Here is a 27,700-nt window from a genome sequence, read left to right on the forward strand (position 1 = left end):
TCAGAATTGTTTTTTAATCAATGTTTCTTTCAAGGGATTAGTGAAGTAATCATGTTGTTATAAATAGCCAAACAATGCAAGTCCCTTGTTTTTTCTTAGTAAAGGTTTTCAGTTGTAACATTTTTCATTGTATAAATTGTTTCTTTCTAGGGTGCACAAGGAGAAAAAGGAGATCCAGGTTTGGCCGGAGTTAATGGGCAAGATGTAAGCCTAACTTTTTTTCTAACATTCTGTTAACATTTTGCCGCTGAAATATGCTAACTATCTAATGCTATGGAGACTTGACTATGCTTGGAAGAACTAGCCATAGTCATTGCAAAGTCAAGAATCAAGGTCGTCTTTTACGTGGCTCAGTGGAGCCCCAGTATTTATTTTTTTTTAAAGGCCACTGACTTTATTGATTTAAAAAACTTTACAGAGACAGTGACTGTCCTGCCCAAAAGAGGGCCAAAGAGCATGAAACAGACCAGGTAGGGGGAGCTATGTGGTCCTCGGCCAGCTTCTGGTGCTGAAGAAAAATGAGGACCTTCTTAGGAAATGGCTGAAGGACACATGTGGCACCAGTATTTTTAGTTTCGTAATGACCAGGTAGTTCCCTGGCTTTAGATGCCTTGTACTGTACTCATCCTTCACAGCCCTTTCTTCCTTGCTATTTCTGGCTTGCATTTCTTCTATCTTCCTTTCTCTTTCTTTTTTCTTCTTGCCTGTATTCTGCTGTGACCTGTGTTCTTACCCAGGTTACTTTTCATCTTACCCCCAATCTTCATCTACTGAGGGGTCTGCAGAGGTCGATCTCAGTGATGAGAGGAAAGGGCAGAAGGGAGGGAACCATGTGTATCTGTGTTGCTCCCCCTCCATTGCACCTACTCCCCAACCTCAGGGCTCCTGTCCCTGTCCCAGGGAACATCCTTGAGTCCTCTCCTGCACCCTGCCCCCGACCCCCGCCCAGGACAGCTGTCCCCCCGGAGCTTCACTTGGGTTCTTATGATGGAGTTCGGAGGATAAACCAAATCTGGGCTTTCCTCTAAGTGTAAATTACTCCCCCCTCAGGACATCAGAGGTACCATTTACTGTAGATATACTAACTTTACTAAGGCAGGTATCCACAATGAAAAATTTTTTTCCTCACAGTTTCCCTTATTCATCTGCATAAAAGTGTTTCAGAAAGGTTCTGAAGGACCATACTACTTACTTTCTGGATAAAAGAATAAGGAAGCTAGATCCAGTTCCCTAATGCCCTAGAGGTGCTATGAAATCCACCTGGTCTGCAGTAGATGGTTGCACACAGTGGGAAGGGAGGCTGAACATTGTAGTCCCTGGGGCCTGTGGACAAAGTAAGAGGGATTCTGGGAGCGGGAGAGAAACACCCCAGGAGTTACTCCGGCTTGAGGCTCTAGCCCCCCACAGCTTTACTCTCTTACTTCCTTAGAAGCCCCATTCACATCTTTAATATGATATCCTTCTTGTTTCTGTCTTCTTCGAAGGGATTTTTCTCCACCAGAGACTGGGAGCTGCAGCAATGGTTGGAGCTAAGGGAGTCTCTGCATTTTCTCTGCCTCCTTACAGTACATCAGGATGCTGAATGTCCTGACCATTGGCCCATACACTTAATAGAGCATCTAATTTCCCCCCACCCCCCAACCCTGTCACGGGAGATCCTGGTGTCGTGGGAAGAGATCTCCAGTGAGAAGTCAGAGCCCAGTGTATGTCCCCGTTCTGTCACTAGTTGAGGAAATCACTTCTCAGAGTCTGTAAGGTGATAGCCTTAGAATAGATTCTAAAGTCCCCATCACTGCAATGCCCTATTATTTAATACAAAGAGATTACTGAGATTAATTAGGATTACAGTCTTGAAAAGCACCATGAAACCTGAAGCATTCATTCAGGTGTTTGGACTTCCAGATGCATGTTAGGCAATGTAGGGAAAACACGATGGGAAAACAGCTGGAGCCCAGGCATGGGCAGTGGTCTGTGTGAGCACTTTCCTCCTCTGGCTGGGTGCATGGGGTGATGTGGTTCGTGTTGTGTTCAAAGGAAGATTCCTTTCACAGCGTGTTCTACAAAATGCATAGAGTTGAGGCCTTTGCCTGTGCTTTTGTTCTTTCTATCATATTCTTTATGAGAGCAAAGACCATTTCTTGGAGCCGCTAGTACTTAGTAGATGTTTGGAGTAAGTTCTCAATAATTAGTTGCTAAATTTTCATGTTAAAACTTGAGAGATTATTATAATAGTCTAAAATATAAGTAATTAGAACCTAAACTAGGAAAACAGAGGTGAAAGGGAGTGCACAGTGATATTGCAGAGGTAAAATACATGCAACTTGGTGCTTGATTCCAGCGAAAACTCAAAAATAGCCCAAGGTTTTGACCATTCATTACAGGAAGGATATTATCTCATGATAAATGTCAGAGTGTTGAGAGAGATTAACTACAGCTTTGCAAAAGATGACCAAGCTGCATGTATGCTGCTCCCCGAGATACAGGAGCAAAACAGGGATTTTTATTTTATTTTATTTTATTGGCCGCGCCTCGTGGCATGCGGGATCCTAGTTCCCCAACCAGGGATCGAACCCGTGCTCCCTGCAGTGGAAGCATGGATTCTCAACCACTGGACCACCAGGGAATTCCCAAAACAAGGATTTTTAGAAGTTAATTAAGATAGTGTTAGAACTGAAATAGAGAAAGGATTTATCCAAACACTCGAGTAAAACTGGAAGGAGATTTGAGGGGTTGGAGCCTGAAATATAGTCACATTAACTTAGAGATTTGGAAACTTTTCTTATGTTGTCTGAAGGTAAGGTGATTTGGCTTTTTAGAATTAATCAGTTTGTACACACATAGATATGAGTGCCTTCTACTTGCCCAGATCTAAAGACCGTCTTGCTGAGAGAGCCCCCAGCCTAGTGGGTAGTGTGACCTTTCCTCTTTGACAAGGGTCTGGGAAGAGTCCTTCACACACACACACACACACACACACACACGGGTGTGTTATTCCTTTAGCACCATCACTGTCTCATATAGCTCATTAGGTACATTATAAAGCGTGACAAAGCACATTAAGTTTTCTCACTTGGTTACTTAATTAATATTCCTTCCCTTAATTTTGCCAAAGGTATTCAGAGGTCATGACTAAGGAGAAATAAGAAAAAGTAATGAAAGTTCTCTTTTTACCCCTCTACTCTTACTAGGGGTAAAGAATCACGTGCTCTGTTATTTATTCCATCGGTGATGGTTTTAATATTGTGCCATAGTCCAAAAAACTGTTTTCATGAGGAATTTGAAATTCAGTCTTTACCCCAGCTTTATGGGGTAGAAGGTGCAAGGGGTGATAGCATCCCTATTTTTAGAGGCAAGAAATAAGAGCTTAAGAAATTAAGAAATTTTCTTTTAGAAAATGGTAAAATCAGCCTTTATCCCTTGTTTGACCGAAAAGTCTCTTAATCTTCCCACTAAGTCATGCCACATTTCTCATTGTCTATTTTTCAATGGTAAAATAAACTTACTCCACGAACCAAAATCATTCAGCATTTATGACAGTTTGCTCTGCCTTTCGGTAAGAGCAGGTACACATTCTTAGGGAATGAAGGGCATTATAATAGCTGTCTCAGCTTGCATTGAAGTCAAGCCATGATGGACATTTTAACTTCAGGAACATTCTATTGGAATGCAGAGTGAATAACCTCAGTGGGCCAGGTCATGGCAGCTACTTTCCAAGTCAGAGAAAATTGGAAGAATTTAATATTCCTGTGAAACAGATTCAAAGCCTTTTCATAGTCTTTATTCTTATATATTAAATATATCTTGATATAAATGTATCTTCTAATAATTTCATCTGTGCCAGCTTTCCCGCAAAGTGGACAAGCTCACTTCAGAAAATGTAAACCTCCTTTAAAGGGAAGTATGCCAGTTCAGCTTTCTTAATGGGACATTCTTGGCATTTTGGTCATGATGGTTCTTTGCCACGTGGGACTATCTTGCAAGAGCAGAATGCATAGTGTCCTTGAGGCTCACCAACTAATCACCAGTAGCAGCTCTTAGTCATTAGGACAAAAAAAAAAAATGTTCTGATATCTTTCTAAATGCATCCGTGTGTGTGTGTGTGTGTCTGTGTGTGTGTGTGTGTGTGTGTGTGTGTGTGTAAACTTTGATTGATCTTCAAGGTACTGGGGTATTGGACTAAAGGTATTGGACTATACATGCTCATATTTCCCTTATAGTTTAAATAATGCATACCAAATATATATTGAACTTGTCAAAACTTTGAGTTACTAGAATTTAGCCTTCAAAATATAAGACCTCAGCTTCACATATTCTAGTTTATAATTAAGTGATTTTGACTGTGACCTACTATGAGATGCATTCAACAGTGGCACCTTAAAACAGACTTGAGGGGGAATCTTAGAAAGTTGTTAAAATGATCTTCGAAGCCAGACTACCTGGGCTCAAATCCCAGCTCTACCACTGCCCAACTGGCATACTAATTAGTACATTATTTATTGTCTCTGTGCCTGTTTCTTCATCTGCACAATAGGATGATAATATTAATAGCACTAACTCATAGTCTTTTTTTTTTTAATTAAAGGGGTCATCATACATAAAGCATTTAGGTCAGTGCCTTGCATACAGTAAGAGCTATATAAACATTTGCTATTATTAGAAACTTAAATAAAGCACATTTTCTCTAATATAGAGATAGGTAGATAGATCTTCTAATTTATTTTTTGTGGGGTTGTGTAATCTTGGAAAAGTAGATTTCAATTATTTAGTTTAGTCTTCTCCTTTGCATCTTTGTTATTGTTTTTCAAACAACTCTTATCAGAATTACAGCATCTGATGTTTCTAAAATGGTCACGTTAATCTCCTTACACCAATGCAATCTGTATACTGAATACAAAAATACTGGAATCACAAAGCTGCGATATCGGCTGGTGACAGCTGGTGCCATTGCTAGGGAACAAGATGCAGTGGGTGGAAGATGGGGAAAATAATGAATAGATGGGTTAAAAATTTTAACAAATAACATTACCTTGTATCAAATGATGTTTAAAGATGCTGCATACCACCAGTAAGTAGGTCCTCCAATAAAAATTAATTCATGGTCTACCTGCTTTTATAATTTTAGTTTTGATACTGTCCTTCAGCTTTCAGCTTGCATTTTTAAAAATTTTTATTGAGATATAGTTGATTTACAATGTTGTGATAATTACTGCTATACAACAAATTGATTCAGTTATACATATATATACACACAATCTTTTTTATATATATTCTTTTCCATATGGTTTATCATAGGATATTGAATATAGTTCCCTGTGCTATACAGTAGGACCTTGTCTTTTATCCATTCTATATATAAAAGCTTACGTCTGCTAACCCCAACCTCCCATTCCCTCCCTCCCCCAAACCCCTCCCCATTGACAACCACCAGTCTGTTCTCTGTGTCCGTGATTCTGTTTCATAAATAGGTTCATTTGCATCATATTTTAGATTCCACATAGGACCACTATCATATGATGTTTGTCTTTTTCTGGTTTACTTCACCTAGTATGATAGTCTCTAGGTCCATACATGTAGCTGCAGATGGCATTATTTCATTCTTTTTTATGGCTGAGTAATATTCCACTGTATACGTGTACCACATCTTCTTTATCCATTCCTCTGTCGATGGACATTTAGGTTGTTTCCATGAAGACAGCTATTATTTATACCTATTGTATAGGGAAGCTTAAATAATGCACCCATGATAATGCATGAGTCCTTTCCTGACTGTCCTGAACTCCACGTGTCTGAAGTCCTGAGCACCTCCAGGAGAATGAGGCGTCTCCGAGACCTGCTCCCGTCATGCCTGCTGTGCACATGTCTATCATAGTCCTCACTGCTCACGTCCACCGGCAGCTGGTGGCTTTATTACCCCACCTCCTCTCCGAGCAGTTGATTAAACCAGGGATAGTTATCTGACACATCAGCAAGTAAGTCCCTCCTCCAGAAGGTGCAGTTAGGGTTAGTTTGTCAGGCAGGAATGTTAAAGTTTTTAATGTATTATTTTATGCTTCAAATAATATTTTCGTGGCATGTCACATATATGATGATTATGAATTATAGAAGTAACTGGAACACTGATCTACCCAGAGCTCAACCTAATGCCATGCCCACTGTAGAGTTAACCATTTTCCCAAATGTTGTGTTTCACGTTCCCTGCCATTATTAAAAACAATGACTTCCAATTATTGAGCCTGAACCATGAAGGGCAGGGCAGAGTAGAAGAACATGCTCTCACTCCCTCCTGCGAGAACACCAGAATCACAACTAACTGCTGAACGGTCATTGACAGGAAGACACTGGAACTCACCAAAAAAGATACCCCACATCCAAAGACAAAGGAGAAGCCACAGTGAGACGGTAGGAGGGTCACAATCACAGTAAAATCAAATCCCATAACTGCTGGGTGGGTGACTCACAGACTGGAAAACACTTATACCACAGAAGTCCACCCACTGGAGTGAAGGTTCTGAGCCCCACATCAGGCTTCCCAACCTGGGGTTCCAGCAACGGGAGGAGGAATTCCTAGAGAATCAGACTTTGAAGGACAGTGGGATTTGATTGCAGGACTCTGACAGGACTGGGGGAAACAGAGACTCCACTCTTGGAGGGCACACACAAAGTAGTCTGTGCATCAGGACCCAGGGGAAGAAGCAGTGACCCCATAGGAGACTGAACCAGACCTACCTGCTAGTGTTGGAGGGTCTCCTGCAGAGGCGGTGGGTGGCTGTGTCTCACCATGGGGACAAGGACACTGGCAGCAGAAGTTCTGAGAAGTACTCCTTAGCATGAGCCCTCCCAGAGTCCGCCATTAGGCCCACCAAAGAGCCCAGGTAGGCTCCAGTGTTGGGTCACCTCAGGCCAAACAACAAACAAGGGGGGAACCCAGCCCCACGCATCAGCAGTCAAGAGGATTAAAGTTTTACTGAGTGCTACCCACCAGAGCAAAAGCCAGCTCTACCCACCACCAGTCCCTCCCATCAGGAAACTTGCAGAAGCCTCTTAAAGAATCTCATACACCAGAGGGAAGACAGTAGAAGCAAGAAGAACAATAATCCTGCAGCCAGTGGAACAAAAACCACATTCACAGAAAGATAGACAAGATGAAAAGGCAGAGGGCTATGTACCAGATGAAGGAACAAGATAAAACCCCAGAAAAACAACTAAATGAAGTGAAGATAGGGAATCTTCCAGAAAAAGTATTCAGAATAATGATAGTGAAGATGATCAAGGACTTCGGAAAAAGAACAGAGGCAAAGATCGAGAAGATGCAAGAAATGTTTAACAAAGACCTAGAAGAATTAAAGAACAAACAAACAGAGATGAACAATACAATAACTGAAAGGAAAACTACACTAGAAGGAATCAATAGCAGAATGACTGAGGCAGAAGAACGGATAAGTGACCTGGAAGACAGAATGGTGGAATTCACTGCTGTTGAACAGAATAAAGAAAAAAGAATGAAAAGAAATGAAGACAGCCTAAGAGACTTCTGGGATAACATTAAACGCAACAACATTTGCATTATAGGGGCCCCAGAAGGAGAAGAGAGAGAGAAAGGACCTGAGAAAATATTTGAAGAGGTTATAGTCGAAAACTTCCCTAACATGGGAAAAGAAATAGCCACCGAAGTCCAGGAAGCATAGAGAGTCCCAGGCATGATAAACCCAAGGAGAAACATGCCGAGACACATAGTAGTCAAATTGGCAAAAATTAAAGACAAAGAATTATTGAAAGCAGCAAGGGAAAAATGACAAATAACATACAAGGGAACTCCCATAAGGGTAACAGCTGATTTCTCAGCAGAAACTCTACAAGCCAGAAGGGAGTAGCATGATATACTTAAAGTGATGAAACGGAAAACCTACAACCAAGATTACTCTACCCAGCAAGGATCCCATTCAGATTCGATGGAGAAATCAAAAGCTTTACAGACAAGCAAAAGCAAAGAGATTTCAGCACCACAAAACCAGCTCTACAACAAATGCTAAAGGAACTTCTCTAAGTAGAAAACACAAGAGAAGAAAAGGACCTACAAAAACAAACCCAAAACAATTATGAAAATGGTCATAGGAACATACATATCGATAATAACCTTAAACATGAATGTATTAAATGCTCCAACCAAAAGACACAGGCTTGCTGAATGGATACAAAAACAAGACCCATATATATGCTGTCTACAAGAGACCCACTTCAGACCTAGGGGCACATACAGACTGAAAGTGAGGGGATGGAAAAAGATACTCCATGCAAATGGAAATCAAAAGAAAGCTGGAGTAGCGATACCCATATCAGATAATATAGACTTTAAAATAAAGAATGTTACAAGAGACAAGGTAGGACACTATATAATGATCAAGGGATCAATCCAAGAAGAAGATATAACAATTATAAATATATATGCACACAACATAGGAGCACCTCAATACATAAGGCAACTGCTAACAGCCCTAAAGGAGGAAATCGACAGTAACACAATAATAGTGGGGGACTTTAACACCTCACTTACACCAATGGTCAGATCATCCAAAATGAAAATAAATAAGGAATCACAAGCTTTAAATGACATAATAGACCAGATAGATTTAATTGACATTTATATGACATTCCATCCAAAACAGCAGATTACACTTTCTACTCAAGTGCGCATGGAACATTCTCCAGGATAGATCACATCTTGGGTCACAAGTCAAGCCTCAGTAAATTTAAAAAAATTGAAATCATATCAAGCATCTTTTCCAACCACAACACCATGAGATTAGAAATCAGTTACAGGGAAAAAAACGTAAAAAACACAAACACATGGAGGCTAAACAATACATTACTAAATAACTAAGAGATCACTGAAGAAATCAAAGAGGAAATGAAAAAATACATAGGGACAAATGACAATGAAAACACGATGATCCAAAACCTATGGGATGCAGCAAAAGCAGTTCTAAGAGGGAAGTTTATAGCTATACAAGCTTACCTCAAGAAACAAGAAAAATCTCAAATAAACAATCTAACCTTACACCTAAAGGAACTAGAGAAAGTAGAGCAAACAAAACCCAAAGTTAGCAGAAGGAAAGAAATCATAAAGATCAGAGCAGAAATAAATGAAATAGAAACAAAGAAGACAATAGCAAAGATCAATAAAACTAAAAGCTGGTTCTATGAGAAGATAATATTGATAAACCATTAGCCAGACTCATCAAGAAAAAAAGGAAGACTCAAATCAAAAGAATTAGAAAGGCAAAAGGAAAAGTAACAACAGACACCAAAGAAATGCAAAGCATCCTAAGAGACTACTACAAGCAATTCTATGCCAAAAAAATGGACAACTGGAAGAAATGGACAAATTCTTAGAAAGGTATAACCTTCCAAGACTGAACCAGGAAGAAATAGAAAATATGAACAGACCAATCACAAGTAATGAAATTGAAACTGTGATTAAAAATCTTCCAACACACAAAAATCCAGGACCAGATGGCATAAAGGTGTATTCTGTCAAACATTTAGAGAAGAGCTAACACCCATGCTTCTCAAACTCTTCCAAAAAATTGTGGAGGAAGGAACACTCCCTAACTGATTCTATGAGGCCACCATCAATCACCCTGATACCAAAACCAGACAAAGATACTACAAAAAAAGAAAATTACAGACCAATATCTCTCATGAATATAGATGCAAAAATCCTCAAAAAATACTAGCAAACAGAATCCAAGAGCACATTAAAAGGATCATACACCATGATCAAGTGGGAATTATCCCAGGGATGCAAGGATTCTTCAATATATGCAAATCAATCAATTTGATACACCATGTTAACAAATTGAAGGAGAAAAACCATATGATATTCTCAATAGATGCAGAAAAAGCTTTTGACAAAATTCAACACCCATTTATGATAAAAACTCTCCAGAAAGTGGGCATAGAGGGAACCTACCTCAACGTAATAAAGGCCATGTACGACAAACCTACAGCAACATTATTATCAATGGTGAAAACCTGAAAGCATTTCCTCTAAGATTAGGAACAATACAAGGATGTCACTCTCACCACTATTATTCAACATAGTTTTGGAAGTCCTAGCCGTGGCAATCAGAGAAGAAAACGAAATAAAAGGACTACAAATTGGAAAAGAAGAAGTAAAACTGTCACTGCTTGCAGTTGACATGATACTCTACATAGAGAATCCTAATGATGCCACCTAGAAAACTACTAGAAAACTAGTAGTTTCTAGTAGAAAACTACTGGAGCTAATCAATGAATTTGGTAAAGTTGCAGGATACAAAATTAATGCACAGAAATCTCTTGCATTCCTATATACTGATGATGAAAAATCTGAATGAGAAATTAAGGAAACACTCCCATTTACCATTGCAATAAAAAGAATAAAATACCTAAGAATAAACCTACCTAGGGAGACAAAAGGCCTGTATGCAGAAAACTATAAGACACTGATGAAAGAAATTAAAGATGATACCAACGGGTGGAGAGATATACAATATTCTTCGATTGGAAGAAGTAATATTGTGAAAATGACTATACTACCCAAAGCAATCTACAGATTCAATGCAATCCCTGTCAAATTACCAACAGCATTTTTTACAGAACTGCAACAAAAAATCTTAAAATTTGTATGGAGACACAAAGGACCCCAAACAGCCAAAGCAGTCCTGAGGGAGAAAAGCGGAGCTGGAGGAATCAGAATCCCTGACTTCAGACTATACTACAAAGCTACAGTAATCAAGACAGTATGGTACTGGCACAAAAACAGAAATATAGATTAATGGAACAAGATAGAAAACCCAGAGATAAACCCACATACCTATGGTCAGCTAATGTATGACAAAGGAGGCAAGGATATACAATGGAGAAAAGACAGTCTCTTCAATAAGTGATGCTGGGAAAACTGGACAGCTACATGTAAAACAATGAAATTAGAACACTCCCCAACACCATACGCAAAAATAAACTCAAAATGGATTAGAGACCTAAATCTAAGACCGGACACTATAAAACACTTAGAGGAAACATAGGAAGAACACTGTTTGACATAAATCACAGTAAGATCTTTTTGGATCCACCTCCTAGAGAAATGGAAATAAAAACAAAAATAAACAAATGGGACCTAATGCAACTTCCAAGCTTTTGCACAGCAAAGGAAACCATAAACAAGACGAAAAGACAACCCTCAGAATGCGAGAAAATATTTGCAGACAAATCAACGGACAAAGAATTAATCTCCAAAATATTTAAACAACTCATGCAGCTCAATATTAAAAAAACAAACAACCCAATCCAAAAATGGGCAGAAGACCTAAATAGACATTTCTCCAAAGCAGACAGACAGATGGCCAAGAAGCACATGAAAAGCTGCTCAACATCACTAATTATTAGAGAAATGCGAATCAAAACTACAATGAGGTATCACCTCACACCAGTTAGAATGGGCATCATTAGAAAATCTACAAACAGAAAATGCTGAAGAGGGTGTGGAGCAAAGGGAACCCTCTTGCACTGTTGGTGGGAATGTAAATTGATACAGCCACTATGGAGAACTGTATGGAGGTTCGTTATAAAACTGAAAATAAAATTATCATGTGATCCAGCAATCCCTCTCCTGGGCACATACCCAGAGAAAACCATAATTCAAAAAGACACATGCACCCCAATGTTCACTGCAGCACTGTTTACAATAGCCAGGTCATGGAAGCAACCTAAATGCCCATCGACAGATGAATGGATAAAGAAGATGTGGTACATATATACAATGGAATATTATTCAGCCATAAAAGTAACGAAATTGGGTCATTTGTTGAGACGTGGATGGATCTAGAGACTGTCATATAGAGTGAAGTAAGTCAGAAAGAGAAAAACAAATATTGTATATTAACGCATATATGTGAAACCTAGAAAAGTGGTACAGATGAACTGGTTTGTAGGGAAGAAATAGAGACACAAATGTAGAGAATAAATGTATGGACACCAAGGGGGGAAGTGCGGGGGGCGCTGGTGGTGGGATGAATTGGGAGATTGGGATTGACAAGTATACACTAATGTGTATGAAATGGATGACTAATAGATACCTTCTGTATAAAAAATCAAATTCAAAAAATAAATAAGTAAATAAATAAAACAATGACTTCCTACTTATCTCTTCGTAGGAGTACTGGGTTCAGTCTTGCATGTGTGTAGATGTTCCATAATATTGGTTGCGTAAATAGAAAGTTGATGTCTTTCTCCACCATTTCTTTCTTCATGTTTGTTTTTTCTCGGGATGATGTTCTACCAGCAAGAAGAGAGAATACCTCTTTTTAGTAAATTTCTCAGCAGTAAATGGCACTCTGACCGTTGTTAAAATGGTAAAGAAGGCTTTTTGTTTTTAATATCTTTATTGCAGTATAATTGCTTTACAATGGTGTGTTAGTTTCTGCTTTATAACAAAGTGAATCAGCTATACATATACATATATCCCCATATCTCCTCCCTCTTGCATCTCCCTCCCTCCCACCCTTCCTATCCCACCCCTCTAAGTGTTCACAAAGCACAGAGCTGATCTCCCTGTGCTATGTGGCTGCTTCCCACTAGCTATCTATTCTACATTTGGTGGTGTATATATGTCCATGCCACTCTCTCATTTCGGTCCCAGCTTACCCTTCCCCCTACCCATGTCCTCAAGTCCATTCTCTACGTCTGCGTCTTTATTCCTGTCATGCCCCTACGTTCTTCAGAATCTTTTTTTTTTTTTTAGATTCCATATATATGTGTTAGCATATACAGAATTTGTTTTTCTCTTTCTGACTTACTTCACTCTGTATGACAGACTCTAGGTCCATCCACATCACTACAAATAACTCAGTTTCATTTCTTTTTATGGCTGAGTAATATTCCATTGTGTATATGTGCCACATCTTCTTTATCCATTCATCTGTTGATGGACACTTAGGTTGCTTCCATGTCCTGGCTATTGTCAATAGAGCTGCAATGAACATTGTGGTACATGACTCTTTCTGAATTATGGTTTTCTCAGGGTATATGCCCAGGAGTGGGATTGCTGGATCATATGGTAACTCTATTTTTAGTTTAGTTTTTTTTTTTTTTTTTTTTTTGCGGTACGTGGGCCCCTCCCTGCTGTGGGCTCTCCCGCCGCGGAGCACAGGCTCCGGACGCGTAGGCTCAGCGGCCATGGCTCATGGGCCCAGCCACTCTTCGGCATGTGGGATCCTTCCGGAACGGGGCACGAACCCGTGTCCCCTGCATCGGCAGGCGGACTCTCAACCACTGTGCCACCAGGGAAGCCCTATTTTTACTTTTTTAAGGAACCTCCATACTGTTCTCCATAATGGCTCTATCAATTTACATTCCCACCAACAGTATAAGAGTGTTCCCTCTTCTCCACACCCTCTGCAGCATTTATTGTTTGTAGATTTTTTGATTATGGCCATTCTGACTGGTATGAGGTGATACCTCATTGTAGTTTTGATTTGCATTTTTCTAATAATTAGTGATGTTGATCATCCTTTCATGTGTTTGTTGGCAATCTGTATATCTTCTTTGGAGAAATGTCTGTTTAGGTCTTCTGCCCACTTTGGGATTGGGTTGTTTGTTTTTTTGATATTGAGCTGCATGAGCTGCTTGTACATTTTGGAGATTAATTCTTTGTCAGTTGCTTCATTTGCAAATACTTTCTCCTGTTCTGAGGGTTTTTTAAAATGGTAAAGAAAGCTTCTAATTGAAGATTATCACAATATGAGTATTGCAATAGGGAAGAGAGATTGGGCTCAACTCTGAGTACAAGGATGAGTGGGGATTTATGGCCAAGGAGTAGAGAGTTGTGGTCAGTGAGTGGAATAGCCAGTCACTTAAGCCAAGTACACATCAGCCTTGGTCCCTCCCTTTCCCTGGCCCTACCTCCAGCGCTTCTGCAAGTCCATCCTCAGCCATCTTGCTCTCTTGTTTGCAAAGCTGCAAGACCCCCTTTTCTGCTTCTGCTTTTGCTGTGTACAATCTACTTTCATGTTGTAGCCAAAACTATCTTTTTTTGGAAACACAGTCAAATCATGCCATTTCTAGGCTAAAACCCTAAGTGGCTTCCCCTTGCACTTAGAACAAAACCCATGCTTCTCTCCAGGGCCTGCAGTTCTCTATGTGCTGTGACCCTTGACTAACCTTGATTTCATCTCCTGCTCTTTACCTCCTTACCAGCTCATGACACTCCTTCCACCTAGAGGGCTTTTGTGCTTGCTGTTGCCTCACCCACCCGTCCCTCCGCTTGCCCCAACACTTTTTTCCAGGATCACTGCATGACTGGATCCTGTGAAACAAACATCTCCTCCACCCAGAGCCCGTTTCCAACCACTACCCTCACTGAAATAGCAGCGTCTGCCCCACACTCATCACATTCAGCCCGTGGACCTGTTCATTGTCGGTCACCCTCCTCTATAACGTGAATTCCATTGGGGCAGGAATCCTGACTTTGTTATCGAAAAAATTATTATGATACTTGTTAAAATGGTAAAGAAGATTTTTAATTCAAGATTATTGCAATATGAGTATTGCAATAGGGAAGAGAGATTGGGCTCAACTCTGAATACAACAAGGATGAGTGGGAATTTATAGCAAAGGAGTAGAGCGATATAGTCAGCGAATGGAATATTACTAAGAGCAGACATCAAGGCTGGGGGATTTTCTCTAAACTGCCTTAAGAGGATTCTTGCTAAAGGCACACCAAAGACTTATGCATCAAAGAGGGGGATGAGGGACTTGATCAGATATCAAGGCTGGGGAATTCTTTCTAAACTGACTTAACAAGATTCTTGCTAAAACTGGGCCAAGCAAGCCAAGGACAGACAGGATGGGGCCGAAGTTGAGTCCTGGCTCAAGTTTCGTTAAGGAGGGGGTCTTTGTCAACTTCCTGTTCTTTTTTGTGTCTCTCAATAACACTCTCTAATGCCAATAAAGTATAATATATTATATTTTAAAATGTAATATTATAATTTCAAGACAAAGGTAAATATACTATACTTTCTTATAGCCACATTGTAAAAAGTAAAAAGAAACAGGTGAAACTAATTTTAATAATATATCTTATTTAATCCCATATCCACAATGTTATCTTTTCAATACGTAATCAACAGAAAAATTATTAATGAGCTACTGTACATTCTTTTTTGTACCAAATATTGAAACCCCGATGGTATTGCACACTCACGGCACATTTCCATTCAGACTAGCCACGTTTCAAGGGTGAAAAGCTACATGAGGCCCAGGGCCACCTATCGGGCAGTACAGATCTGACAACTGTAGGGGTGACTGCACAGAGGGTATCCAGTAAATGCCTACTGAATAAATGCATGAGCAAACTAAGAATAAACCGTAATCACAGAAATAGCTGTTTTCTTTCCACAAGTGTTCAGAATATGTTGATGCCAAGTTTTACTCCAGAGGCATGTATAAATAGAGTATGTGTTGCTTGATTTGGGAAAGAATGGGTATTTCAAATAATAAAGAGAATATCACACCTCAAATATGATTTAATTTTTCACTCATCCTTGTTCTATAAATACCTGGAGGTAATGATGGAAGGAACGTAGCTATGAATTTTATCCACAAAGTTGTTTATGCACCACAAAGGTGTTTGTTTTAACCAATGATTGAATAGATGTTTTCACCCATTAAATTTTTTTTCTTAAAGTATAAGGCTACAGTTTTCACATATTCTTTGTAACAAGATTATTTTAAATATCTCGTTTACTTTTGTTGCTTTAAATTCATCCTCAGCTTCTACATCGAGTAGCTACAAGTGATGGCATTTGGCATTGTTTATTCACCACAAAATGTCAGAACAGTAAGAGCTGGATGCCTCAGCTAGGAACAGTAAGATGCTTGGATTTACTGTGCCTTCTGTGGCTTCAGAATATTTCTTTTTTCCATTATTGTTCTTCCCTCACCCAATGTGTTAAATTAAGGCTGAGAAAAGATATTTATTCCTATTTACCATACAGTTGGGACGTGTCTATCTAATTTTCTTTCTGTTTACACTGTGAATACATTCAACTGTAGCACTGATCTCCTCCAGTGAAATCTATTGTGGTGTTCCTCACAGCTGTCATTTCTGAATCGGATCAACCAAATACCTACTAAAACACCCAAGAGTTCAGAAGACTCATGAATATATTTATCTGATATGCTCTCTATGTCTTATATAGCTTTATTTGATAGCTTTATAAATCCAGGTAAAAAAAAGAAATAGGAGCTAGAAAACTAAACCAGACTTTAAAACAGGAGAGAGATTGCATTTTAGCTCCAGCTTTGTGAGGGATGGGAAAAGAATACATCCTTCATCCCTTCCCCTCCCCACAATTAGATTTCTCGATAGAGACGAAAAAATGTTTTTGATTTAAATCTTGAATTTTGGGGGCAAGCTTTATAAAGGCCAAATCAATGCTAAATCAGAGGTATTTACAACATCCACAAATTTAAGCCCAAGTGGATACTTAGAAGCTCATATAGACCTAAATGATGTTCTCCCAGATGGTGAATTAATGTAATTTTAGCAGGAAGCAAAGTTGCACAAATATGCAGTATTGCGGCCTCACACTGATTTAATGTATCTGTACCCACCACAGCGCAGATGTGGTATATCATTTTAGAGCCAGTTTTTCTATACTACACACTGAAGATGAGATTTGGGAGTTCAGTAAATTATGATTTATTTTGCGACTAATGACTTGTTCGAAATTGCAGCTTTCTGTGAACTGTATATAGAAATCACATTGGCTGTGTTCTTTGCACAGGGTTTGAAAGGTGACGTGGGTCCGCATGGTCCACCTGGCCCAAAAGGAGAAAAGGTACCGTATTCACCCAGGAAAGTGCCAATCTTTCCTTAAGAAAACCCCAAGAACCTATGAAGTGACTTTTCATTGATACTGTTTAACTGCCAAAAGTTAATTTTGTTAAAATTAACCAAAGGCTGTTATGTTAAAAGCATCTGAACAAGAAGAAAAGCCTTTTGGTTCATTTAATTAGTTTGAGGAGATTAAATGCACAATTGCTAGTCGACATTAATTTGTGTTTATAAGATTTCCCTTTTCTCTCCCTTGCTTAACAGCATTAAGTATTGCATCACCAAATTAGCAGCCATGTCCTGTACTGGAGACCTTTGCCAATAGCACTGAGCTGCTACCACAATGGTGAAGCAGGCGACCTTTGGGGGGAAGGAGGCTAACTGTGCATCTCAGTCTTAATCTAAATGCCCCGTTTCCTAACACCTTTTCTCATATGTCATTTTATAGTGGCCTATTGGCAGGGACCTTGAAAAGAGAATTATGAGATAGTAAAAAGCAAAAGTTGTTTTGAGTAAGGTCCTTGGATGATACTAGTTTGATGACAATTGTGCGTGTAGACGTTTTGCACTGTATTTTGTTCTCCATTCTCAGCCCATTTAGAAATCTTTGTCTATCTTCAATATTTACCTCTACATTAAAATTGACTTTGCGAATTGGTCCCCAATGACTGATTTAAGCTCCATCGATGTTCTTTAACAGCTATCGGTTATTTTTATTCAGTTGTTCCCAAAATAATGATTACACAAGGCTAAGTCCTCACTTTTGAGGTGATTATGTTAGATGAAAAAAGAGAACGTCATAGAGATACTCCCAACACGAGAATACAGCATGCCAGTGCCCCATGCCACATGGTGTTGGTTCCACAAGGTCCATTTGAAGGGGGATTATGGCAGTGATGCTTGACTTTTTTTTAAGCAATGACTTTATTCAATTCACCAACGGCATTCCAGGATTCAATTTATTTGTCTGCAAAATGAGGAGTTTTGTTGAGATGGAGGGTCCCTAAGAGTCTGTCAAATTTAACATTCTAAGACTTGCCTTTTAAAAAAACTTAATTTCTCTTATTGAGGTGTAGTTAATTTACAATATTATATTAGTTTCAGTTGTACAGCATAGTGATTCAAAATTTTTATAGATTATACTCCATTTAAAGTTATTGTAAAATATTGGCTATATTCCCTGTGCTGAACAGTATATCCTCGTAGCTTATTTATTTCGTGCTTAGTAGTTTGTACTTCTTAATCATTTACCCCTATCTTGCCTTTCCCAGTGATGCTTGATCTTAATGACTAAGAGTTCTCATGAAATAAATAAGGATGCTGATACAATAAAGCATATAGGTGACATATTTATAAATTGGAAAATGATAAACTTTTAGATTAACTATATTTTTTAGATTTTGAATAGTTTGTCAGTATATCCACCTGGTAATTTGTATTCACATAGGTCAGCAAAGCAATATTAGTATTTAAAAGTACATGAATATAGGCAAAGCCTCATACAGTTGTTGGCAAGTGCAAGGCCAGTTCAGCAAAGCTTTAAAAGAGGCAGTGGGACTGCTCTTGCAGCTGGAAGGCATGAAGTGGGGAGACCCACTTATTATTTCTTCTGATCCCCATGCTAACTTTGTCAGAAATATAATCTGTCGTTTTGACAATTTCCAGCTGCTCCATTGGCAAGTAACCATATTTGAAGAGATATTCTAATTTTGGATTAGTAGACAAAAGAATAGAAACTAGATTATTTTAGCTTTTCAAAACAAGTTCTGCCGCTGCAGAAAGCATGGGGATGCACAAGGCGATATTTATATCATGAGAGCTAAAAGCACATGATCAATTTTTCATTGTGCAGAGACCTTTATCAAGGTAAAATTCTACTTTTCTTCCAGATTTATCTAGATATTGCTTTGATCCATTCAGAAAATGTATAAAATGAGCAAAAAGGGACTATTGGTAATTGCAGCTTTTCTTTCATCTATTTTAGGGAGATCTGGGACCTCCAGGGCCACCAGCCTTAACTGTAAGTATTCTTGAAGTCAAAATTCAAAACAAATACGTTAAACCTGTTTATTATTCACATTACATCATTATTAAACCAGAATTTAAGCCACTGGATATTTTGAGAACTGAAAGTGACTTGAGTAGATCTAGGCAAACCTCCAGATTTTAAAGATGAGGCATCTGCCCACAACACTGAAGGGCTTAACCCGAGGTCATGCAGGTAGTTCTAGAAAAGCCTGGAAGCAGTACCTAACCTAAGCAATTTCCTCCACCCTCCATGTGGTTCATAATTTTGCCCCTTAAAAGTTTGATTATACATCCTTAACATGACATTTAAAGTTAATGGAAGCAGAGACAGTTCTATTTACTCTAAAAACTATAAAAGAACAAAATAAACTATAATCACCCAACGTATAAATATAGCTACCTATTTAAACTTTTACATTCTCCAAAACCTGTTCAAGACTGTTGTTTTTTCCTATGTGAGTTGCTTCTAAGATTTGCACATGATGAAATGTCAGTATTTCAGAAACAGATTTATGAGAAAAGTTTATAATGTGCACATAATGGGATTGTTCTCAATTAAATGGTTCATCATTTATTAAACATTTAATCATAAGTATGTAATGATTTTATATTTGGATACAATTTGCTGTTACTGATTTTCTTCGTCGTCCGTTAGGGTTTCTCATTTAACTTAAAGATTTGGTCTGAGAATGACACTAAGCCTAATGGAAAAGAAGAAAAGCTTTTAATTAAGATCATGTGTAGCCTGAGGTCTCTTGAATTTTATGTTGCTATCATCTAATGACATAAATTAAGAATTTAAATCATCAGTTTTCCGAGACCTGTCGTGGTCATAGAAGGTTAGGTATAAAGAAGTCTAGCATCTGGATGGGGGTCTTCCAGCGGAGCAGCATAGGACTCGCAAAGGCTGTGTGACTTTGATAACATTCCTATTTATCTTTGTACTTGAAAATGTCATTATGAACACTATATTAATAATGTCTTACACAGATAATCTTTGCAATGCTCACTTGAAGGGCAAATATCTCTTCATAAGTGGAAAATCTAAGGAACCAAACGAATGACTTTCTTAGGACTATCCAAGTTCAATTCACACTGGAATTCTCTGCTTGAAGCTTTGATTTTCAAGATGGAAATAAAAACTATTTATTTGAGAGGAGACTTTAAATGCATATTATTCAATTTTTTATAATTTGTGGAGTTTATTTCTTACATTATTTGACAGTGATTTCGAGTTAAGCCTGCTCATTTTATTTAAATCACATGCTTGCTTTTCTTCAACTGAGTTATGTGCTCAATCATTCCACGTAGTTATCTGATTACCTAGTTGTTTTCAACTTGTGTTTGAAGACCAAAATGCAATCTCTATCTGTATCATTTCACCCGATAAGCAAATTTGACCCCTCAGCCAGAATATTATATTGGACTCTATCTATCTTGTGGATTTTTAGTGACAGCTGACATCTTTCTGCCAGGTAGCACCTTGTAGACGTCCCTTTGCCCTGTTCAGCTGGCAGACACCAAAGGAGTACAAGCTGATCTTTACACTTATCTAAAGATATAAGAGAGACGCTAAAGTAGGAGGTCAAGATGGCAGATTAGGAGGACGTGGAGCTCACCTCCCCCCACAAACACATCAAAAATACAACTGCAGGTGGAACAATTCTCACAGAAAACCAACTGAAATCTAGCAGAAGATCTCTTACACAGCCAAAGCTGGAAGAAAGATTCCCGCAAAATAAAAAAGGCATTGGGACAGGACAGGTGCCCCTGGGAGGGAGCTGTGAAAGAGGAAAGGTCCGCATGGGCAGCCCCTCGCCCTTGGAAACCCTTCACTAGCTGGGGGGTCCATCGGGACAGATAGAGGAGCTGGAGCGGGCCTGGACTCTGCCCACGAGGAGTCTGTGTGTGCTGGCTTGTTAGCAGTCAGGGCACAGAGAGACTGGTAGTGATGGCTGCCACCTTACCCACCTCCCAGTCTGAAACGCACTTTGGGTGGAGCTGCTAGAATACAGAGGAGGTAGGAGCTGAAACTTGGGCTTCTGTGGACGAACGCTGGGAGAGGACTCGGTCTAGCTGTGTGTAGACAGCCCCCAGGGCCTGGAGTGTAGTCCAGACCTAACCCCAGAGCCTGTTGTTAGTGCACATATGGCAGAGTGTGGGCCCACCATAGGGACCCCCCACAATTAGCCTGCCCACGCGGGGCACTGCTCCATTGGCGGGCTTTGTGCGTTCACGCACTGTGGGGCAGGGGCTGACACCTGAGCCCATAATCAGCACTCCCACAGTGGGGGCAGGTGAGAGGTGGGCCCTGCAGCAGCAGACTTCATTGGTGTGCACACCAGTGGGGGGCACTGTCCACAGAATGGCACATCTCCAGCGGACAGGCCCTGGCGAGAAGTGTGCAGAGGTTCCTTTCCCAGCAGGAATGCTTCAGTTCCACCCACCTCACACAAAACTTGGAGCTGGAATCCTGGGGGAGAGGCTCTGGGAGAGCCCTACCACAGAGGAGGCCTAGGTCTCAGGTGGCAGCACACCACTTCAATTCCTGCAGCTACAATGCCCTGATCCCCAGGGCCAGCCTTACACTAGGTCTGGGACAAACACAACAGAGAAAGGGATGTGACCTTGGGCTGCTTCTGAGCAGAACTGTGGACGTCTGAATAGGTGGTGCATAGGTTCACTGTGACCACATGGGCTTCTCTTGCTTCAGCACTCACCTCCTTGGGACAGAGCACACACTTAAGGTCAACAGAGCCTTATCAAACCCAACCTTCACGGCTTCTACTGAAACAACTGGGGAGCAGACCCCACCTCCAACAGGGTTGTGACAGCCACGGAGCAAAGAGGAGGCCCCACCCAACGTGCAGGGCAGGATTTGGATACCACGGCACCAGTCATACCCTCTATCAAGGGGATAACAGCCAGCACACTCTGAGGAGAGATGTGGCAGGCATCCGTTATGAAAACAGTTCTCACAGCAAAAATATTAGACTTACATAGTCTGCAAAGGGATGCTCCGACATAAAAACAGCCCTCCAAGACCACAGTAGATAACTGTTTCTCCTAACTTCATAGAGTCAGAGAAATATAAGTAAAATGAAGAAACAGGAACTACTCTCAATAAAAAGAACAAGTGAAATCCCCTAAAAAACAATTAATGAAACATACCTCTTCAGTCTACTAGACCTCTGAGTTCAAAAAGGAGGTAATTAAAATGCTAAAGGAATTAAGAAAGATTTTCAATAGAAATGCAGATCACTGTAACAAGGAACTAAAAACTGTAAAGAAGAAACAATCAAAATTAGACAACTCAATTGCTGAGATAAAAAATGAGCTAAAAGCAGACTGAATAATGCAGAAGAACAAATTAGTGATTTGGAAGATAGAATAATGGAAATCACCCAATCAGAACAGCACACAGAAAGACAAATGAAAAAACAAATGAAGGCTTCCCTGGTGGTGCAGTGGTTAAGAATCCACCTGCCAATGCAGGGGACATGGGCTCGAGCCCTGGTCCAGGAAGATCCCACATGCCACGGAGCAACTAAGCCCCTGTGCCACAACTACTGAGCCTGTGCTCTAGAGCCCACAAGGCACAACTACTGAGCCCACGTGCCACAACTACTGAAGCCTGCGTGCCTAGAGCCCGTGCTCCGCAACAAGAGAAGCCACTGCAATGAGAAGCCTGCACACCACAATGAAGAGTAGCCCCCGCTTGCCGCAACTAGAGAAAGCCCACGCATAGCAATGAATACCCAACGCAGCCAAAAATAAATAAATTTTTTAAAAATGAAAGAAACATACGAGATCTATGGTATTATATAAAGTGTGCTAACCTACACGTAATAAGAGTTCCAGAAGGAAAAAAAAAAGAGAGAGAAAGGGATCAAAAATTGTATTTGAAGAAATTATGGCTGAACACTTCCCAAAACTAAATAAAGAAAGAGATATTCAGGTACAGGGAGCACAGAGGGTTCTGAACAAGGTGAACCCAAACAGACCCACATCAAGACATATCATAATTAAAATGGCAAAAGTAAAAGAGAGGATTCTGAAGTCAGCAAGAGAAAAACAAAGAGTCAGTTACAAGGGAACCCTCATAGGCTGATTCCTCTACAGAAACTTTGCAGGCCAGAAGGGAGTGTCAATATATATTCAAAGTCCTGAAAGGGGAAAACCTGCAACCTAGGAAACTCTACCCAGCAATATTATCATTTAAAAAAGGAGAAACAAATAATTTCTTGACAGAAACTGAAAGAATACAGCAATACTAAAGCTAACCTAAAAGAAATATTTAAAGATCTTCTCTAAATATAAAAGAAGCAAGAATCTATAGGAAAGGGAAAAACACAGTAGGACAGGCCAATATATAAAATGATTAAACATCACTTAAATAAGCCAGTGCAAAGATTAAAAAACAATAAAAAATGTTGTTAAAGCAATTATAACTACAATTAACAGCAAAAAGATAAATATGAAGATGTAAAATAGGACATCAAAATCACAAAATGCAGAAGAGGGGAGTAAAAAATATATATATACATTTTTAGAATGTGTCTGAACTTACATGACTATCAGTCTAAAGCAAGTAGATATAGTTCTGGGTTAACATACTTGAAAACCAGAGTAGCCACAAATCAAAAACATACAACAGATTCACAAAAACCAAAAAGAAAGGCACTCAAGCATAATACAAAAGAAAACCATCAAACCACAAAAGGAAAACCAAAAAGAAAGGAACAAAGAAGAACTACAAAATCAGCTGGAAAATAAGGTTTAAAATGGTAATAAATACATCTTATCAATAATTACTTTAAATGTCAATGGACTAAATGCTCCAATTAAAAGACATTGAGTGGCAGATTGGATAAAAAAAACACTAGAATCTATAATATGCTGCTACAAAAGACTCACTTTAGGGTGAAAGACACACATAGATTGAAAGCAAGGGGGTGGAAAAAGATATTTCATGCAAATGAAAACAACAAAAAAGCAGGGGTAGCAATACTCATATCAGCCAAAATAGACTTTAAAACAAAGTCTATAACCAAGGACAAAGAATGGCATTAGATATTGATAAGGGGGTCAATACAAGAAGAAGATATTATACTCATTAACATATATGCACCCAATATAGGAGCATCTAAATGTATAAAACAAATACTAACAGACATAAAAGGAGAAATTGACAGGAATACAATAATAGTGGCATACTTTAACACCACACTGACATCAATGGACCAATCTTCCATACAGGAAATCAGTAAGGCAACAGAGATCCTAAATGACACAATATAACAGTTGGACTTAATTGATATCTACAGGAAACTACATCCAGAAACCCCAGAATACACATTCTTTTCAATCGTGCATGGAACATTCTCTAGGATAGACCACATACTAAGACACAAAACAAGCATCAACACATTTAAGAGGATAGAAGTTATTTCAAGCATCTTTTCTCACCACAATGGTAAGAAACTAGAAATCAACCACAGAAAGAAAAACTGGGGAAAAAAAACATTACATGGAGACTAATCATAATCATGCTATTAAAAAACCAGTGGGTCAATGAAAAAATCAGAAAATACTTTGAGACAAACAACAATGAAAACATAGCCTTACAAAAATCTATGGGATGGGGACAAATGTATATGTATAACTGATTCACTTTGTTATAAAGCAGAAACTAACACCATTGTAAAGCAATTATACTACAATAAAGATGTTTTTAAAAAATCTATGGGATACAGCAAAGGCAGTTCTAATAGGGAAGTTCATAGTGATACAGGCCCTCTTCAAGAAACAAGAAAAACATCAAGTAAACAACCTAACCTATCACCTAAAAGAATTAGAAAAAGAAGAACAAAACCCAAAATCAGCAGAAAGAAGGAAATAATAAAGATCAGAGGGGAAATAAATAAAATTGAGATAAAAAACAATAAAAAAGATCAATAAAACTACGAGCTGGTTTTTTGAAAGGATAAATAAAATTGACAAACCTCTAGCCAGGTTCACCAAGAAGGAAAGAGAGAGGACCCAAGTAAACAAAATGAGAAATGAAAGAGGGGAGATAACTACCAATACCACAGAAATACAAAACATCATGAGAAAATACTATGAACAGTTATATGCCAACAGATTGGACAACTTGGAAGAAATGAACAAGTTTCTAGAAACATATAGCCTGCCAAAGCTGAGTCAAGAAGAAACAGATCATTTGAACAGACTGATTACTAGAAGTGAAATAGAATCTGTAATTAAAAAAAAAAAAAAAACCTCCCTGTAAACAAAAGCCCAGGACCAGATGGCTCACTGGGGAATTCTACCAAATACACAAATAAGAATTTATATCTATCCTTCATAAACTATTCCAAAAGAATGAAATGAGGGACTGCTCCCACAGTCATTATATGAAGCCATTATCACCCTGAAACCAAAATTAGAGAAAGACACTGCAAAAAAAGAAAATTATAGAGGAATATCCTTGATGAATATAGATGCAAAACTCCTCAACAGAATATTAGCAAACTGAATCTAACAGTACATGAAAAGTATCATACACCATGATCAAGTTGGATTCATTTCAGGGTCACAAGGATGGTTCAACATACTCAAATCAACCAGTGCCTTACATCACATCAACAAAAGAGAAGACAAAAACCACATGATCATCTCAATAGACACAGAAAAGGCATTTGATAAAATTCAACGTTCATCCATGATAAAAACTCTCACCAAAGTGGGTATAGAGGGAACATATCTCAACATAATAAGAGCCATTTATGACAAACCCATAGCCAACTTATAACTTACTGGTGAAAAGCTGAAACCCTTCCTGTTAGTTTCTGGAGCAAGCAAGGATGCCCACTCTTACTACTTCTATTCAACATAGAATTGGAAGACTTAGCCACAGCAGTCAGACAAGAAAAAGAAATAAAGGATCCAAGTTGGAAGGGAAGAGATTAAATTGTCACTATATGCAGATGACATGATACTCTACATAGAAAACCCTAAAGACTTCACACAAAAACTATTAGAATTAATAAAAGAATTCAGCAAGGTTGCAGGATACAAAATTAATATACAGAAATATATTGCATTTCTTTACGGTAACAATGAAATACCAGAAAAAGAAAGTAAAAAAAACTCAAAAATCCCATTTAAAATCACATCAAAAAAAATTTAGATATAAACCTAACTAAGGAGGTGAAAGACCTATACAGTGAAAGCTATAAGACATTGATAAAGGAAATTGAAGATGATTCAAAGAAATGGAAAGATATCCATTTCTCTTGGATTGAAAGAATTAGTATTGTTAAGATGGCCATACTACCCAAAGCAATATACGAATTTAATGCAATCCCTATCAAATTACCCATGACACTTTTCACAGAACTAAAAACAATAATCCTAAAATTTATATGCAGCCACAAAAGACCCAGAATTGCCAAAGCAATCCTGAGGAAAAATAATAAAACTGGAGGCATAAGCTTCCCAGACTTCAGATAATACTACAAACCTTCAGTAATCAAAACATTGTGGTATTGGCACAAAAGCAGACATATAGACAAATGGAACAGAATAAAGAACCCAGAAATAAAACCACACACCTACAGTCAATCTACAACAAAGGAGGCAAGAATATACAATGGAGAAAAGACAGTCTGAAACTAAAATCAATAAAAATAGAAAAGCTGGAAAATTTAAAAATATGTGGAAATTAAGCAACACACTCCTGTACAGCCAATGGGTCAAAAATTAAAAGGGAAATATAAAAATATCTTAAAAAAAGTGAAAATGGAAACAAAACATACCAAAACTTATAGGATGAAGCAAAGGCAATTCTAAGAGAGGTGTTTATAGCTATAAATGCCTACATTAAGAAAAAAGAAAGATCTCAAGTAAACAACCTAACTTTACACCTAAATGTCCTAGGAAAGGAAGAACAAACAAGGTCCAAAGTTAGCAGAATCAAAAAAATAACAATGATCAGGGCAGGGATAAATGAAATGGAGACCAGAAAAACAATAGAAAAGATCAATTAAACTAAGAGCTGGTTTTTGACAAACTTTTAGCTAGACTAACTAAGAAAATAGAGAAAAGACTAAATAAAATCAGAAATAAAAGAGGAGACATTACAAATAATACAATAGAAATAAAAAGGATCATAAGAGAGTACTATGAATAATTATACACCAACAAATCAGACAGCCTAGAAGAAATGGATAAATTCCTACCAAGACTGAATCATGAAGAAATAGAAAATTTGAATGGACTAATAATGAGTGAAAAAATTGTATCAGTAATAAAGAACCTCTCAATAAAGAAAAGTCCAGGACTAGATATTTCACTGGTGAATTATACCAGACATTTAAAGAATTAATGCCACTCCTTCTCAAACTGTTCCAAAAAATTTAAGAGGAGGAAACATTTCCAAACTCATAACATGAAGCAAGCATTACCCTGATACTAAAGCCAGATAGGGACACTATAAGAAAACTCCAGACCAATATCCTGGATGATTATAAATGCAAAAATTTTCAAAAAAATACTAGCAAATCGAATTCAACATCATATTAAAAGGATTATACACTGTGACCCCTGAAATGCAAGGATGTTTCAACATACAAAAGTCAAATAGTGTGATATACCACATTAATAAAATGAAAGATGAAAATCATATGATCATCTCAATAGACACAGAAAAAACATTTGATACAATTCAACAATGTTTCATGATAAAAACCCTCAACAAATTGGCTATAGAAGGAACATACCTCAACATAATAA

General features: G+C 38.5%; 1 protein-coding gene across 1 annotated transcript in view; it reads left to right on the forward strand.

Moving 5' to 3' along the window:
- COL19A1 (collagen type XIX alpha 1 chain) overlaps window positions 1-27,700 on the forward strand; it is a gene marked incomplete at both ends in the record, with an annotated part of 350,042 nt that overhangs the window by 140,228 nt on the left and 182,114 nt on the right. The window contains 3 exons of the mRNA XM_082669016.1: window positions 151-204; window positions 16,827-16,880; window positions 18,861-18,896. Coding sequence (XP_082525142.1) covers window positions 151-204; window positions 16,827-16,880; window positions 18,861-18,896 — 144 coding nt within the window. The remainder of the gene's footprint in view (window positions 1-150; window positions 205-16,826; window positions 16,881-18,860; window positions 18,897-27,700) is intronic.

The sequence above is a fragment of the Grampus griseus genome, assembly GCF_964374135.1.
Source record: "Grampus griseus genome assembly, chromosome: 13".
Taxonomy (NCBI): domain Eukaryota; kingdom Metazoa; phylum Chordata; class Mammalia; order Artiodactyla; family Delphinidae; genus Grampus; species Grampus griseus.